The 16,059-nt window shown below is 38.4% G+C and overlaps 1 protein-coding gene across 2 annotated transcripts in view; it reads left to right on the top strand.

Moving 5' to 3' along the window:
• Positions 1-16,059, top strand: part of USP9X (ubiquitin specific peptidase 9 X-linked) — a 106,337-nt gene that overhangs the window by 13,643 nt on the left and 76,635 nt on the right. For both annotated transcript variants that reach the window (XM_056328524.1, XM_056328523.1), the window contains exons 2-4: positions 13,106-13,359; positions 14,858-15,003; positions 15,317-15,396. In XM_056328524.1, coding sequence (XP_056184499.1) covers positions 13,264-13,359; positions 14,858-15,003; positions 15,317-15,396 — 322 coding nt within the window. In that variant the 5' untranslated portion in view covers positions 13,106-13,263. The remainder of the gene's footprint in view (positions 1-13,105; positions 13,360-14,857; positions 15,004-15,316; positions 15,397-16,059) is intronic.

The following is a 16,059-nucleotide window of genomic DNA, read 5'->3' as shown; positions in this document are numbered from 1 at the left end:
GGAGCATTTTGATTTAAACTTTTTTTCATTGTATTTAATTTTTTTCTGCATTTAATATTATCTGTAATCCTTAGGCAGTTGGACTAGGTAATTCTACTCTGTTCATTGGAGGAGGAGGTGGATACTTTATAGTTTCAGCTCCGTCAATCCTGCCTACAAAATTGTGCTAAAAACTCGGATTTCTTTGTAAGCATTGCAGCACAAGAAGAGCACAACTTCCAAGGAAGTTTCAAAGGTCAGCTGAGCTAGGGTGTAAAGGTTCTTAATAGCTGTAAGGTTTTGAGCCCAGTTCCTGTCAAGAAGTGAGGTATTTTGTGAATGCATTTTGGAATTTACAAAACTCATGTTCTCTACTTAAGGGACCTGATTTAGAAGTTACAGAATCTAACGCAACCTAAAACAATGCTAATAACTTCCTGTATAAGTTGCGGAACTAAAGTTCTGTATGTGTATCAATGGTCAGATAAAAAATGCAAAGTTTTTATGAAGTTAAGAGTCCAAGGTTTTGATCATGAAAGAAGAAAGGAATATCCATTCCTAAAGACAGAATTGAAAGAGCTTCTGAAGTGGTCAAGAAACTGGAGTTTGCAGTTTGGAGGTAAAATCTGTGTAGGTACATCAACATTTTGTTTGTTTTTTGTCTATGTGATGTGAATATTGCTGACTTCTTATGGCAAATCTGAATAAAAATGGGGGAAAAACCCCACAGTCTTTGCTGTGAAACAAGGTAATATCGAAACACAAAATCAGGTAGGCTTAAGCTGTTGGGTAGTATTGATGATGCTTGTCTCAAAAAAATGAAACAAAAGAGACTGACAGTTTTTTATGAACAAAATTTTTGGCCTTGTTTTAATTTGCTTTAGTACTTTAAACATGGGTACTGCTCAACACAGAAATATAAATGTAACAGAGCTTATGTTAGCAGAGTTGTGTAAAAAGTTGTGTGTTAACAAAATCAGATTTGATTTGTTGGTTTTAACATTACCTTGTAGAAGCTAGTAGACTTTTTGGACTGTGTGAATTGACTTTCTTGCTGAGTTCTTGGTTTCAAGAAAACTAGACTTTGGTAAAAAGTGTTTACTGCGCTTTCTCTGGTGTGATAGAACAACCTTTAAGAGCCTTTTACCTGATAGGCTTTTTTGGCTTTGTTTTTTAATACTGAAGACTTACTGGTACTTTCCTGTGCATAGCTGGTAGTAATTTTTTTACACCCTAGTATTACTGATTCTGTTTCAAACCTATTAATCCTGGACCTTCCTCTCCATTTAGTTCTGTATTTTTCCTGTATATTGTATCTGCTGTCTGCTTTAATTTCCAGTGCAAAACTATAACAGTGTCATGGTACTTAGTTCTGCATATGTTGGAAGGTAAAATTCCTAATGCCTTTCAGTGGGAGAATTGCAGTGGATGGAAGTACTACATTTTTACCTGGTGTTCTGGGAATGCATTCAGCATCCTCCCTTCTCACTTGGTACGAAGAACAGTGTTACTGAATATATTACTCTTTATCATTTATGCTTTAAAAGTTCTGTTTTAAGATAGTTTTTGTGTATGGACATAATTTGTAATTGAAAATGTAGCTATATATAGTTAATGGTATCAGCTGGTTGTCTTAGCTCTGTGTGCTATTTCAAACAGCCAATAAATGTTTTCTTGCATGGCTAGCCAAAGATTTGCAGAACACACATTTTAGATATATTGGTTCTATTCCTGAAGTCTACAACTTAAAAGCTCTTAGCATGAAATTATATCTTACTGTATTTATAACTTTGCATTTCAGAACTGAAAAGGAAATGCTGTGTAGTGTAGAAAATTGTGTACCTCTTTTCAAAAGTTGTTGGGAAAAGGCAGGTCCTCAGTGCTCTTTCTGATTTTGTTGATGTCCTTAATGGGCAATTATTCCTTTATTTCTTTTTTGAAAAGAAAATGTCACTTAATGTAGTTCATATAGTACTTGCTGGCTGGCTTCTTGGTTCGTTCTTTCCTTTGATAGGCCCAAAAGCTGAAGGAAGTAGAAATAGCAGTCTTAAAAGGACATCTTTATTCCCTTATTGCAAGGGAGTAAGATAAATAATGGTTGGAAACCCCAGAGCAACTACGCTGCCTTGGAAGTGGATGGTCTCTGGTGTTCTGTCCTGTGGCCAGTCTTGTAATGGGTTCAGGCACTTGAGTCAGCGTGTTGCACTTGCATTGTGCTGGGGCATCTAATGGGTGTGGAGGGTATCTTTGTCGCTACTTTTTTTTTCTCCTAGATGTAAAAGGCTGTGCTTTACAAGTTTCTTATCAGTTCTTTCACCAAAATGACATGCTTCTGTTAAAAAGATAACAGTCCTGAGATTTATTCTTGCTATAAGCATGTAGTTGTGGTGTACACATGTAGTTGCTTTTCTAGAATAACCATGCTTCTAGCAGTGTTTCCCAATATCTACAGTTTTCTGTATGTCATTTTTTTCTAGGTGAATGACCTGACACTTGGCTATGTTAGTGTGCGTTTTATTGTGCCAAGCTTGTCAGATGATCCATATTACTCTTAACACGTTCTCACTGTTCATCACCCCATTAGTTTGTGTGCCGTGCAAAATTTATTAGTAGTTCTATAGTTTTATCTATGTAGTCGGTAATATTGAATAGTACAGGATTGAGAATTGATACGTGAAGGGCTTGGCTAGGAATGTTGTCCCTGTTAAAATTGTGTTAATAATTCTGGTTTCAGTCAGTGGAGATAATATTGTTAAAAACTGTTTTGTTTACTGTTTAATTAGACGAGCATGTAAAAATGCACTACAGAAATTCAGATAATCTAACATCTTTCACATTTATGATAAAGTATTAAATTTATCTTAGTTATTAGACTGTAGGAAGTTGTATTAGTGGCTGTGAGTTTCACTAAACAGGCTTATGTCCAGAGATGATTTCTTCTCTCCATTCTCCCTACTCCTCCCCTGCTTCCTTTCTGTGCTATTTTCAACTATATCCTGTTTTTCAAGATCTAGTAGATGTTATGTTGTAGATTTCTTGTGATTCTTGTTCATGTTGTAAAGTTACAGTGTAACGGTGGGTTTTAAAGTATATAGTATAGTTTTTCCAATGTAAGTATTGGAAACTTGAGTTTTCTGTGTTGACACTGATGCATCTTTTATGTTTAGCTTCAAAGCAGAAATACTACATAATGTCATGGCAGAAGAGTCTGAGATGTTTAACATTTATTTAATGATTTATGTGGTTGTTGCTGGGATATTTTAAATGTATTAATTATGAATGATAATCATGTGTGTACTAGGAAATGCATATTAGCTAAACAATAAGGATAATCAATTAGAATAAATTTGGAGACCATGTATTAAATGAGTTGCATGAAGAAAAAAAAATATTTTGGGATACATCATTCTGTTTTGTTAATATATTGCAATATGTTTATCCAAAACAAAATTTTAAGTGCAAGAAAAATGAGGTGGTGTTTTCTACTTGCATTAGTATACAAACGCATATGTTCTCCTGAAATAGCTTTAGAGTCATTCTGCTACGAAATTGAACCTGTTGCTATCACTGTCCACTTGTTTTCTGATCCACTGATAGATATTGTTATAACCAAAAAGAAAACTTTCAGTGCCAGAACAGCAATATGGTTCATGTCTGTCTGCTCTTAGAAAAAATATTGACAAGAATTGTAGGCTGTATTGTGTGCATCCTCAAGCAAAGAAAACATGGAGATGAGTACTGCTGAGTACAAGCTTAGGTGTCTGATCTGTTGTCTCTTCAGACTTTGTAATACATCCCATTCTGTACATTCCCGAAGCTTTTCATTCCCCTTTTATAGTGTGCTTCAGCAGATAGTGCAAGCCATTGATACTCACTATTTCTTCCCTAGTTTTTTGCTATAAAATCCGTGTCTTGCTGAGAAGAGCCTTCCTTACTTAAGTGAAATTAAGCCTGTATTTTTTGCTACCCTTAATACTGAGAATGTGTTTCAGTTTTTCCCATTGACTTTTGGGCATTCAATAATAATGCTCTTTGTAGCAAAAGGGCAGAGCAGTCAAGTTGAATATGAAGTAACATTAAAAGTTACTTAGTGCTTTTTAAAATGACGTAAGATTAAATCTTTTAAAGAAGATTAACTTAAAAAAATAGTGTAACATCTTGCAATCGCTAGCATTTGGATTAATGCTTTAAGGAACAAACTTTAAGGGTTCTTAAAGTGTTCTGGACAGTGAACCTTGCTATATAGCTTGGAGAGGTATACTTACTAACATCCATTTTTAGAACTGAGTGAACAGCCTGAAGTGTTTGATATGGCTGTGACCAAACTACAGATTTAATAATCAGAAATAAGGAACTAAGAGTGTTTAATCAGTCTGCGGTGCAAACTTTAGACATTCTGTTTTCTTGAAGTAGTGATGAGTAGACATGATCTAATAGTAGAGTATCAACTGCAAATGTATGTATTCCTTTTAATCTAGAACATTATTTACATGTAAACATTAAACCATGATTTATTCTTCTTACAGTGTTCTACAGCTGCATGTAAAGGACTAAGGTTGCAGTTGACCCTGTAATACCGACTCAGTCCTAATTGGCTGTATTGTCAAGAACGCATTCTTTGGGTTGTAGAAGGGCAGCCTCCTGTATAAACAAACTGTAGTGTAATCAGAAAAAGGTATAGCATTGTGTCGCTTAGCAGCATGAGATTGAATCTAACTGTCTGAAACTAATGTGTACATACTAAAGTTCTAAGATCTGATTTAAAAATTTATTTTAATTTTGAGGTTGTTTCCTGTTGTAGCTTGTTCTTTTAATACAAGTGGAAAGGAAGTCTTGCCTGCTTCTTTGCATGTTCATTGGGAATTCAAGAAAAGGGCTGCATAGTAAGTGGAAGTCATACTTCAGAACACTTAAGGAATTTTTAAAACAGATGTTAACATTTTCCAGATTATCTTAGGTTGTAGTGGATGCATTTACCAGTGCTTTTTTATTTTATTCACTTGTATTCATTCTGTTCTTGGAAACTCTGGTATGTTTTACTGTCAGGACAAAAATTCTCAACTCCTAGCATAAACCCCCACATTATCTAGCTGCTTACCAGTGCCTTGAATGTAGTTTCTTAATCGCTGAGAAATGTTTAAAGCAAGAATTTAAATAGTAGAATTGCAGAGGCTGTAAATCTTTTGTCTCTCCTCCTTCTGTCATTGAGATATATGGAATACCATTGAGGATACAGTTTCATGCCAGTTGGGCCAGTGTTAACTCTCACTCAGAGCTCCTGAAGTGAAGGAATGGTCATACTGGGTGAGAAGCCCCGTCTTGCTGAGTGCTCTGTCCATGGCAGTGGCCTGAAATGTATGCCTACAGAAAAGCATGGCAGCAAGGCCACAGCTTACTGGAGGGGATGTGTTTAATTATTTTAACATTTGCTGTGGTTTTGTGTAAGGCATTGACTGCGTGCTTTCTTGGTGCCATATCTTGGCATTCTTCACTATTTACTGTCACATGAGCAAAACACTTCTCCTTTAGAGCAGGAACTGAAATTGACTTTTCTGGCTACCAAAAAGAACCAAGTGTATGACCTGAAGACCTGATCTCTTGTTACGTTATCTGGGAAAAAGCATCGTGTACCACTGGTTACTTAAGGTACATTACCTAACCGTGCAATGCTCCAAGAATTATTGGCAAGTGAGTGACTTTTAGAGAAAGGCAGTTGTTGCTGCTGTCCAGTTCCCTTTCAGGGCCTGACTTTCGTAGATCATTGCCTTGAAGTAAGATAGGCCTTTGAGTAATATAAAGGTTTTCCTGGTTTTTTTGTGTTGGTTTTTTTTTTTTTTTTAAGTGTTTTGGAAAGTTATTCCATGTGGAAGCATCTCTGCTATGAAGACAGGCTGAAAGAGTTGGGGTTGTTCAGCCTGGAGAAGAGAGGGCTCCAGGGACACCTCACAGCAGCCTCCCAGTGCCTGAAGGGGCTACAGGAAAGCTGGGGAGGGACTTTGTACAAGGGCATGTAGTGACAGGACAAGGGGAGGTGGCTTTAAACTGGAAGAGGGTAGATTTAGATCTTTAGCCGGAGAAGCCAGAGGAGAGACTTTACTTGTGATCACCTGAAAACAGAATGTGAGAACCATAAGCTTAGGCTGCCTGTTACACCTGAAACAGTCAAATGCAGTCAGATTCTGCTCTTCATTAGTATGTCTCAAGTCCAGTTACATGAGAAACCAGTACCATTGTCCAGTATTCTGTTTGGAATCTCGTTCATATTAAGGCTTCAATCTTTGATTGTTCTCAGGATTTTAATTTTCAACCAGACCTCTGCATAAGCTCCCCAGCGCTCTAAAATATGAGCGGAAGACAATAGGGTTGGGGTGTCATACCTTGTAAGTCTATAATACAGATAACATTCATGTTTGTTGCTCAAGGAAGAGGAAACATCATTGCTTAAAACTGTCATTTTCTGCAACATTCCTCTACGGTCACTTCAGCATAGAATGCTGTATAGGTGGTACTTGAAGCTCTGAATACATTTAGAGACTCCTTTGAGACTATATTTATGGGGTTAAGAGTTGTGGTCTTTCTGCTTTGCCCTTGACCCGCTAATAAGCGGTGATGCTTTCTTTTGGAAGTTCACTTTCTGTGCTTTCACTGCTTGCTTAAATTCACGTGAATGGTAGGTGTGGGTGTATCTTGTACAAAGTGAAGTTGCATACTGTTAAATGGATGTAGCTTAGCTACACTTAGTCTCAACACTTAAGCTTTGAAGTTCAAATTAGAAAAATAAAACCTGAAAGAATGGAAGTATGTTTTAGGACATACATCTCTATTTTGTCATGTAATACTGAGGGCAAATAGAATTAAATGTTTGCATGGATGTTCCCAATGTTCCAGAAACTTACACTGCCAACTATCTTAATTTCAGATGTATGATGTGGGAGGATGAGAGAAAAAGGTTACTTGAATTAATCTGTTTTTTAGTGAGAATAGTTTTAGTTCATAACCTTTATAGTTACTCAAAATCTGTCTTTTGCTGTATCACTTAAAAATTTATTGCTTTGAAATAATGTGTTGGAGCCTGATGCAGTTGACTAAGTCCCATGTTACACTCACTTCTTTATGAGGAGAAGGAATCTAAACTAATTGTCTTTGTAATAGAAACTATTTGAAATAACCTTTTCTCTGTTCCTTATCGGGTATTTTTTAAACATTGACAGACACTTCTTGCTCTACTGAATAGTAGCTTAGTGACAAGTATTTCATTAATCATTGAATACATTTCGATTTTAGTGCATATTATTGTTAATGAGAAAATTGCTGGGACCACCAGTTTTCTATTCTGGTTATTTATGTAATTTCCTTCTTCCTGAAAGACATCTTCCTGCAGCATAGCACAGAGAAGAAAGAAAATGAGAGATATGTGTGGGTGTGTATAGATTGTAGCTACTGAATTAGGTTAGTGTTACGGTTTGGGGGAGGTGTTTCTAGATGAGAAGGTGTTGTGATTGAAATAAAGGAATAGGGTAGAAGATTAGATTCCTAAGTCTAGAATTTTTAGACTAGAATCACAACCTTTCTGGTGAGTCAGTATTTGTTAGGACTTTAAGGCGGCAGTTCTCAGAATCCTATATGAAACAAATTTGTGATATCTTTCAACCTACAATTTATATTGCTGTGGTTAAGCTTTTTTGCAGTAGAGCACTTATGATGAAAAACTACGTCTTCTGTGAGGTCCCATTAAGATAGGAACATCATTCAATGTAGAAAAAATACTTTATTTTTTCTTAGTATAGTTGTATGGTTTTTAGAATGCTCTGTTGTTACATGTTGAGTAGACTAGTATCCTGACATACATTGTTGCCATACCAGAAGGGAGATTTTTGTGGCGTATAGCCTCACTTGTAGATAACCAGAAAACTTAAATAAAGGAAAAATAGGTCTGTGTTGCTAGATAGGGTTTAGATAATGCATATGAATAATGAATTGTCTTTTGAGGTCTGCTACTGTCATCTGGCACTTCTAATTTGCTTTTTTCCTGAGACTCTAAGTAGCTAATTTAGGAGAAAAGGCTGTATATATTGGGGTATTTTAGTTACTTTTGAGATGACCGAGAAACTCAGATGAAAGCTGTTCTAGAGTTCAACTCTATTAAAAATTATATATGTTCCTGGATGCAGGCCGTTTAAATTGTTGCTGTTGCGCTGCCTTTTTATACTCAAAACCAAGGTGTCACAGCATCAGTTCACATTTGTTTATAAATGAATTAATTATAAATAGGTGTAAAGGCTGTTCTTGAGCTACGCCAAAACTGTGTCTTGGTGAGTTTTAACTCTAAAAAAATTAGAAATTGAATAGTCTGAATTAAAGAAGTGATGATGAATTTGAAAATTCATGGTTAGTCAGTTATACAGAGATTAAAGCAGTAGTGTGTTCTTTATGGGCATGCAGTTTGTTTTCTCTGAAACAAATGGTTACAGCAGTGGCTGAAAACAGGACTGGTAAACTACTCCCTTCTAGTACCGTGTAAAATGCATCAATTGGATGATGATTTGTGCTTACAAAAACATGCTTGTATACTCTGTAATTAAAAGGAAAACACCTGAACAAGGGTATTCTTGCTATTTAGAATATGCAGATACTACAAGAAGCAATCAGACTGTTTGAGATGGACTGTTTTTAGTTAGCTGCAACGTAACTGTAAATTACTACTTTTTTTTGTATCTCTGAGGATGTCACACAAATTAGTGGAGAAGTGCTGAACTCACTCTAGAAGTTGGCCTTGTCTTGTTCATCCAGCTTGGCCATGTGCATGTCTCTGGAGTCCCTGAAATAGACTTTTCTGGGAATGTAATTTAAGTAATGTACATTGAATATTGTGATTAGGTTCTTAAGTGAGCAGCCATAAAATAAGAGGAAGAAAAAGATATCTTAGTCTTTTATGGAAGTGTTCTGAATTTGCTAGTGTCTACTAAGTTCTGTAGATTTTTGTTACACAGATTTTGTTCTAATCTGTGAGTTTACAAGTTTTTGAATGTTGATTATTTCAGTAGCAGTTTTCCTGTATCTCCTAGTTAAATTATGTCACTTGCCTTAAGAAGAAACCGATTTACAAAAATGCTTTGCCCAGACCCTTGAACTAAGCACAGAGGCAAAATTTGAGTGTAAATCTGCACTAGTGTAAGTCAGTCTCACAGGAGAGCTGCAGTTTTGTCTTGGCCTCCCTGGCTGGCGTTAGGACGAGTGTTCTCTGGCCTTGCAGTATACCAGGTAGTTTTAAGAACTGAAAAATAATCAGTCTTGGTAAGTTTGGGTGTGTTTTTGTTGTTGTTTCTTTCAGTACTCTGAACTGGCTCATTTCATGATAGTTCAGCCAAAAGCATTACAATAAGAAAAGTATGAGATTAGAATCATAGAATCATTTAGGTTGGAAAAGTCCTTTGAAATCATCAAGTCCAGCTGTTAACCCAAAACTGCCAAGTCCACCACTAAACCACATCTACGTGGTTTTCTTAAACACTTCCAGGGATTGTGATTCCACCACATCCCTGGGCAGCCTGTTCTACTGCTTGACCACCCTTTCAGTGAAGAAATTTTTCCTAATATCCAATCTAAACCTCCCCTGGCGAAACTTGAGGCAGTTTCCTCTTGTCCTATTGCTTGTTATCTGGGAGAAGAGACTGACACCCACCTGTCTAAAACCTCCTTTCAGGTAGTTGTAGAGAGTGAGAAGGCCGTCCCCCCCCAGGTTTTCTCTCCAGGCAAAACCACCCCAGTTCCCACAGCCGCTCTTCATAAGACTTGTGCTTTAGACCTTTCACCAGCTTTGTTGCCCTTCAGTTTGCTTCAGCACCTCAGTGTCTGTCTTGCAGTGGAGGAGTCCAAAACTAAAGGCAGTATTTGAGGTGTAGCCTCATCGGTGCTGAGTGCAGGGGGACCATCACTCCCCTAGTCCTGCTGGCCACACTGTTTCTGATACAAGCCAGGATGCTATTGACCATCTTGGCCACCGGGGCACACTGCCAGCTCATACTGAGGTGGCTGTTGACCAACACCCTAAGTCCTTATCCACCAGGCAGTTTTCCAGCCACTCTTCCCCGGGCTTGTAGCATTGTGTGGGGTTGTTGCGACCCAAGTGCAGACCTGGCACTTCTCCTTGTTGAACCACATAAATTTGCCTCAGCACGTTGGTCCATCCTGTCCACATCCCTCTGCAGAGCCTTCCTACCCTAATGCAGATCAGCATGCTCCCCCAGCTTGGTGTCATCTGCAAACTTACTGAGGGTGCACTCAATCCCCTTGTCCAGACCATTGAAAAGACATTAAACAGGATTGGCCTCAGTACTGAGCCCTAGGGAGCACCACTTGTTACTGGCTGCCAGCTGGATGTAACTCCATTTACTATCACTCTTTGGGTTTGGCCATTGAGGCTGCTTTTTATCCAATATAGAGTACACCTGTCCAAGCCATGAGTAGCCAGTTTCTCCAGGAGAATGCTTTGGGAGACTGTCAAAGGCTTTACTAAGGTCCAGGATGACAACAGCTACAGCCTTTCCCATGTCCACTCAGCAGGTCAGCTTGTAGAAGGAGATCAGATTAGTCAGGCCAAGTTATGTGTCATAAACCTGTGTTCTCTGGGCCTGATCCCCTGATTGTCCTGTATGTGCTGTGTGATGGCACTCAGGATGACCTGCTCCATAACCTTCCACAGCATCAAGGTCAGGCTGACAGGCCTGTAGTTTCCTGGGTGGTCCTTCCTGCCCTTCTTGTAGATGGGTGTCACACTGGCTAACCTCCAATCAACTGGGACCTCCTCAGTTAGCCAGGACTGCTGATAAATGATGGAGAGTGGTTTGGCAAGCTTTTCCGCCAGCTCCCTCAGTACCCTTGAGTGGATCCCATCCGGCCCCATAGACTTGTATGTGTCTAAGTGGAGCAACAGGTCACTAAACCATTTCCTCCTGGACTATGGGGATTTCATTCTGCTTCTAGTCCCAGTCTTCCGGTTTAGAGGGCTGATTACCCTGAGGGTATCTGGTCTTGCTATTAAAGACTGAAGCAAAGAAGGCATTAGGTACCTAAGACTTTTTCTCATCCTTTGTGGCAGCATCCCCCCCCGTGCCCTGCCCACGTCCAATACAGGATGGTATTATCCTTGGCTTTGTTTTGTTTCTAATGTGTTTGTTGCAGTTTGTGTTTGATGATTGAAGCAGCTTGTGTTTGATGTAAGCTATTGTAGAACCACAGCTGCCAGTGGTCACTTCTTTCTGCAGGTTAAGCTAACCTAGATGAGGATTGCTGCTGAAAGGAGCTGTTTCACCCTTTTCCTGCTTCTTTGCTCTCTCAGTCCTTCTAGCACAAGTTTTTGTGTGTGGCCATATTGTGAATCAGACCTGTTAAGGAAGAATGAGAGTGGTTAGGGAAGGTTCATTGTGGTGGTAGTTAGTTTAGGGCTGTTGAAAAGTACAGTGTTAGTTGGCAGAATCTTGATTTATTTAGTTTATGCAAGTACCTAGACCTCTCAGTCAGGTAGTGCAGGGGAACTGACTGCATTGAACTGCAGTAGACTGCAGTGTGTGTATGTATGTGTGTAGATACGTGTGTGTGTGTGTGTATATATGTGTATGGCAAGAGACTTAGTCTTGCTAATACTTTCTGCCTGGTGATCTTTCTAAACATCAATAGAAAACAACTGAATACTCAGGAGGGCATTTAAAAAAGAGCACCAATCAAAATGAGTTAATTTAAAAAAACTGATTTAAAAAATCAGTTTTTTCGTAAAGAAAATTTGGGTTGGTAATGACTTTGTTCTAAACTTAGCAGGCTTACTAAACCCTATGAATATGAATTTGAAGGGTGGGCATGGATGACATTTGGCTGTATTCAAAGAACACAGTTTTGTTCAAAAGTGAACGTTATTTTATTGACAATATTAGAGATCTCTACCTGTGGTGGTGGTGTTAATATTGGAGACGGGGCAGGAGAGGAATAGTGTATGCAGTCCAGATTTTTATTGTATGTGTAATGGCTTGCAAATTTGCACAATTTAGGAAAGGATTTTGAAGTGCCTTGCAGAAAGATAGCAGCACTGAAAATTAATTTAAGACGAGATGTCATAATAAAACACAAATATGCATAGTGTTACAGCAGAAATTTCACACTAACTTGAAGCTTTTGCTGATTGCAGTGCTAAGCTCCTGATTCAAATGAATCTTGCTGAAAGCTCATACAATTCTTTTTACCACCCTAATTGGCTTTTGAAATTTGAGTACTGTTGTTGGTTTATGTGACACTTGGAAGTCTGAGTTGCTCTGGAAAATTACCTTTCATCTTCCCATGGTTATATGTTACCCTGTGGTATAGAGTGGAATTGCTGTTAGAACTTAATGCAACTTTTTATTTAACACAGTGAAGCTAAAACACATAGGGATTATTGAATTGTTGGTATATCATGATTACATGATCAACAAATCTGATGTCAAAATGTTCTTCATAGAATCCTCTAAAATACTTGGTGAGGATGTGGTGGGCTTTGTAGTAGGCTCGAAAGGCCAGTGAACCTAGGCTTTCATAGGCACCTGCTGGAAGAGGGGAATATAGGTCAAATGCCCTGGGTAAAACCTGATGTACTTATAGAAGAGGTTTGCCTGCAGGGTTGCTGTTAGTCTTAGCTGAGGTAGAATCGGTCTTTTAACTCCCTCTGAGGCGTCTGTAGTTAGACAGTATCAGGAGAAGAGTATTGGAAAAGATGACAGATTTGGCTGTTTATGCCCATAACCAAGGTCCATGTAGAAATGACCTGATCAGCACCCTGAATTTAGATTGAAAGTCTACTGTAGCAATTCAGGCACCGCAAAGTCGCAGTAAACAGCTGCATTTTGGATGTGTGTCAGTTTCTTAGTGGTATAGAGGTAATTATCAGTGTAATTTTTGCATAGAATATTAAAATCGTGTTAAATATTTCAGACATAACCTGCTTCTGATGTCAGTTGTACTCAAGAAATCTAAGTTTAAAATAAAAGATTCTTTATAGCAGTGTATTTTTTTTGTAGTGTTCTTTTCCAGATATGGGTTCTTTTGATGTGCGTGTGTCAGTGTAGCATATTGTCTTTTGTCTTTTTTCTCCCCCCCCCAGGTTATGCAATGGTCTCTGCAAGATGGCATGTTCTTGAGTTGGAGCTTTTTAAGGGAAGCATATGCTGGTACTTCAACTTTACTAAGTGGACTATAATTTCTTCTCTCACAACAACTACATAAGCAGACAAAATTGCAAAGATCTGCCCTGTGTCGAGTATGACAGCCACGACTCGTGGCTCTCCAGTAGGAGGGAATGATAGCCAGGGCCAGGCTCCTGATGGACAGTCCCAGCCTCCCCTCCAGCAGAATCAGGTATGATATTAACACTCAAGTTGCTTAAAAATAAAGGGGTTAGTTCTTTAGAAATAGTGCTTCTGAATTGAGTTTGTATATTCCTAGAGATGTCTACTTAGCTTTTGTGTGTGTGTCTGCAAGTACAAAAAGATTTTGAGGGATGAAGGCAGTGATGTTGACAAAGAAGGTAACATTAGGGAGCATTGCATTGCAAGAGAGGATCCCTTTTTAGGCAGTGTCAAGCATACGTATTTTGGATAAGAAGCCTTCTTGGAGTAATACCTGAAGCTTCCTTACAACCGCATTGTAGAGTTACCTGCCACAGACTGGTGAAACTACTCTCTGTGGGTTTGGTTTATGCTCAGTTCTGCAAAAGCACTTTTTGGATAAAGTTACGTGCCAGTATCAGTTCTTAAAGGCCAGCTTCATCTAGGTCTCAGTTCATTGTACTAGACTTCCAGAACAACTTAGCATGTTTCTCTTGAACAGGTTATCCTGCTTTCAAAAGACAAGCAAAAACATCATAATGTGATGATTATTTGTTGGGGGGGGGGGGACACCAGAAAAGATGCTTTTAGACAGTGCAGCCAAACCCATTTAAAAGAAAAGCCACAATTTGCCATTGAATTCAGTATGAGGCTGTTGTTTGTTTAATACCGTAAGGTTTAATGGTTTTACTTCCTGAGAATGAATTATTCTTTGGAACATATGTGGTGGGTTAACCCTGGATGCTAGGTAGGTCTCCACCCCATTGCTCGCTAGTATTCAGCCACAAAGCACTGATGTGTTACCAATACCTGTTTGGCCACAAATCCAAAACTCAGCAACATACATGGTGCTGTGAAGAAAATTAACTCCATGCCAACCAGACGTGGTACAACATGTGAGTAATGTTCTTGAAGTTTTGGTCCTCCCTTGTCCTCCTAAACCTTGCTGTTCTGATTTGAGTCTTCATTACTGTCAGTTCATACTATTTCTATATACAAATAAATGTGCATCTACAAAACACATTGTATTTTGCATGATCCACCAAAATGGGCTCAACTAAGAATGTTCTTGGAGATTCGTTAGTAGCCAGCTGTAGTACTGTTACTCATTTTTAGCAAACTTTTTCAGAAAATGTTTTTTGTGATCATTTTTTGTCCGTGCTGTTGCTGAAGTTTTCTCCTTCTAAAATAATCATCTTTTGTGCAGAAGATTTGTAAAAACTGAATATTTTTATGGTCTTTATTTTCATATTCTAGATACGTGGTCTGCTGAAAATGAAAGTATGTTACAAAGAAAACCACTTCCCTCACTGGGAAAGTAGCTTAATTTTTAAACTGTTGAGATAGAAAGTGTATAGCACATTTTTGCTCAATTTTCTTATTAAAAAATCTGAAATCAAATCATTTTGTTATATTTTATGATGACGGGTACTTAAAGTGATTTTTGAAACTTACTATGAGGGAGAATGCCAAAATAAGTGGCATGCAAGTGCAGGCAATATTTAAAGTACTTTCCCTACCAATTTTAGACTTCTTCACCTGATTCTTCCAATGAGAACTCCCCAGCTACCCCGCCTGATGAGCAGGGCCAAGGAGATGCTCCACCCCAGCTTGAAGATGAGGAGCCTGCGTTTCCACATACAGACCTGGCAAAGTTGGATGACATGATCAACAGGTATTTTCAGTTTTTTCAGAGGGTATAGATTTATTTGTGCAAATATCTTGATAGTGGAATCGGGATTCTTGCATCTTTGTTTCACTGTTTTCTGTAATACTTTCTGGGTTAGAGTTGCAAAGAGAAAGAGGTTCAGATTAGAGGGTTGTGGGGTTTTGCGTGGGTTTTTTGTTTTGTTTTTAAATGGAATGCTCATCAGGGCCTTTAAAAATGCATATTCCTACCCTTTATGAAGGGGCAATTATTCTTGATTCTTTTTAAGAAGCGCAACTGAAATACAGGTGGGGGGGGGATGTTTTGTTTTTGCATATAGGCCTCGATGGGTTGTTCCTGTATTGCCGAAGGGGGAATTAGAAGTTCTTCTAGAAGCTGCTATCGACCTAAGTAAAAAAGGTAAGCTGAAAAGGTAATTAATGATTATTGGGCCAGTGTGTAAAATCTTTTCCTGTTTTTTTGAACCCCTTGTGGAGGCTGAAAAGTTCTTAATCATTTTTGTTTAAATGTTGGTCCTGAAGACTGTGTCAGAGCAGTATGCAGAACCTTCATAGATCAGAATTTTAGAAAGCCATCAGTGTAGTTGGAGATTAGGTGCCTTAGCATGAGTAGGGAAGTTCAGTAAGCTCACAGCAATAAAAATCTTGTCACTCCTGTCTTGCATGTTTTCTGTATCACTTTGGTATCAGACCTACTGGGCTTGGTCTTTGTAACAGATACTAAAATTCAGTTCTATGTTTTTAAAAATAAGTTACTAATCTAGCTTTCCAAATGTCTTGCCATAATTTTTTGTTCAAATTTAGCACATGCACACTTGTTGAGAATATTGGAGAAAAGTTAGAATTTTAAAGAGACTTAGACTTACAATTCTGAAATATTGCTTGCTGTGTCTGTCTTGCTTGGAAGTAGCAGGGTTCTGTATCAGGACTGTGTTGTATGCCTTTGCTAAATTGTACTAGTCAGATTGACAAGTTTGTTGTGTTCTGGGAAGTTCTGTTCTCCTGGAAAGTCGCTTTGGTTTCCTGTTCTGGTCAGTATTTGTTGCCCCAGTGTTTGAGTAGT

The sequence above is a fragment of the Falco biarmicus genome, chromosome 2, assembly GCF_023638135.1.
Source record: "Falco biarmicus isolate bFalBia1 chromosome 2, bFalBia1.pri, whole genome shotgun sequence".
Lineage (NCBI taxonomy): Eukaryota > Metazoa > Chordata > Aves > Falconiformes > Falconidae > Falco > Falco biarmicus.
The sequence above is the reverse complement of the archived record's forward strand: the minus strand, read 5'-3'. Positions and strand labels throughout refer to the sequence as shown.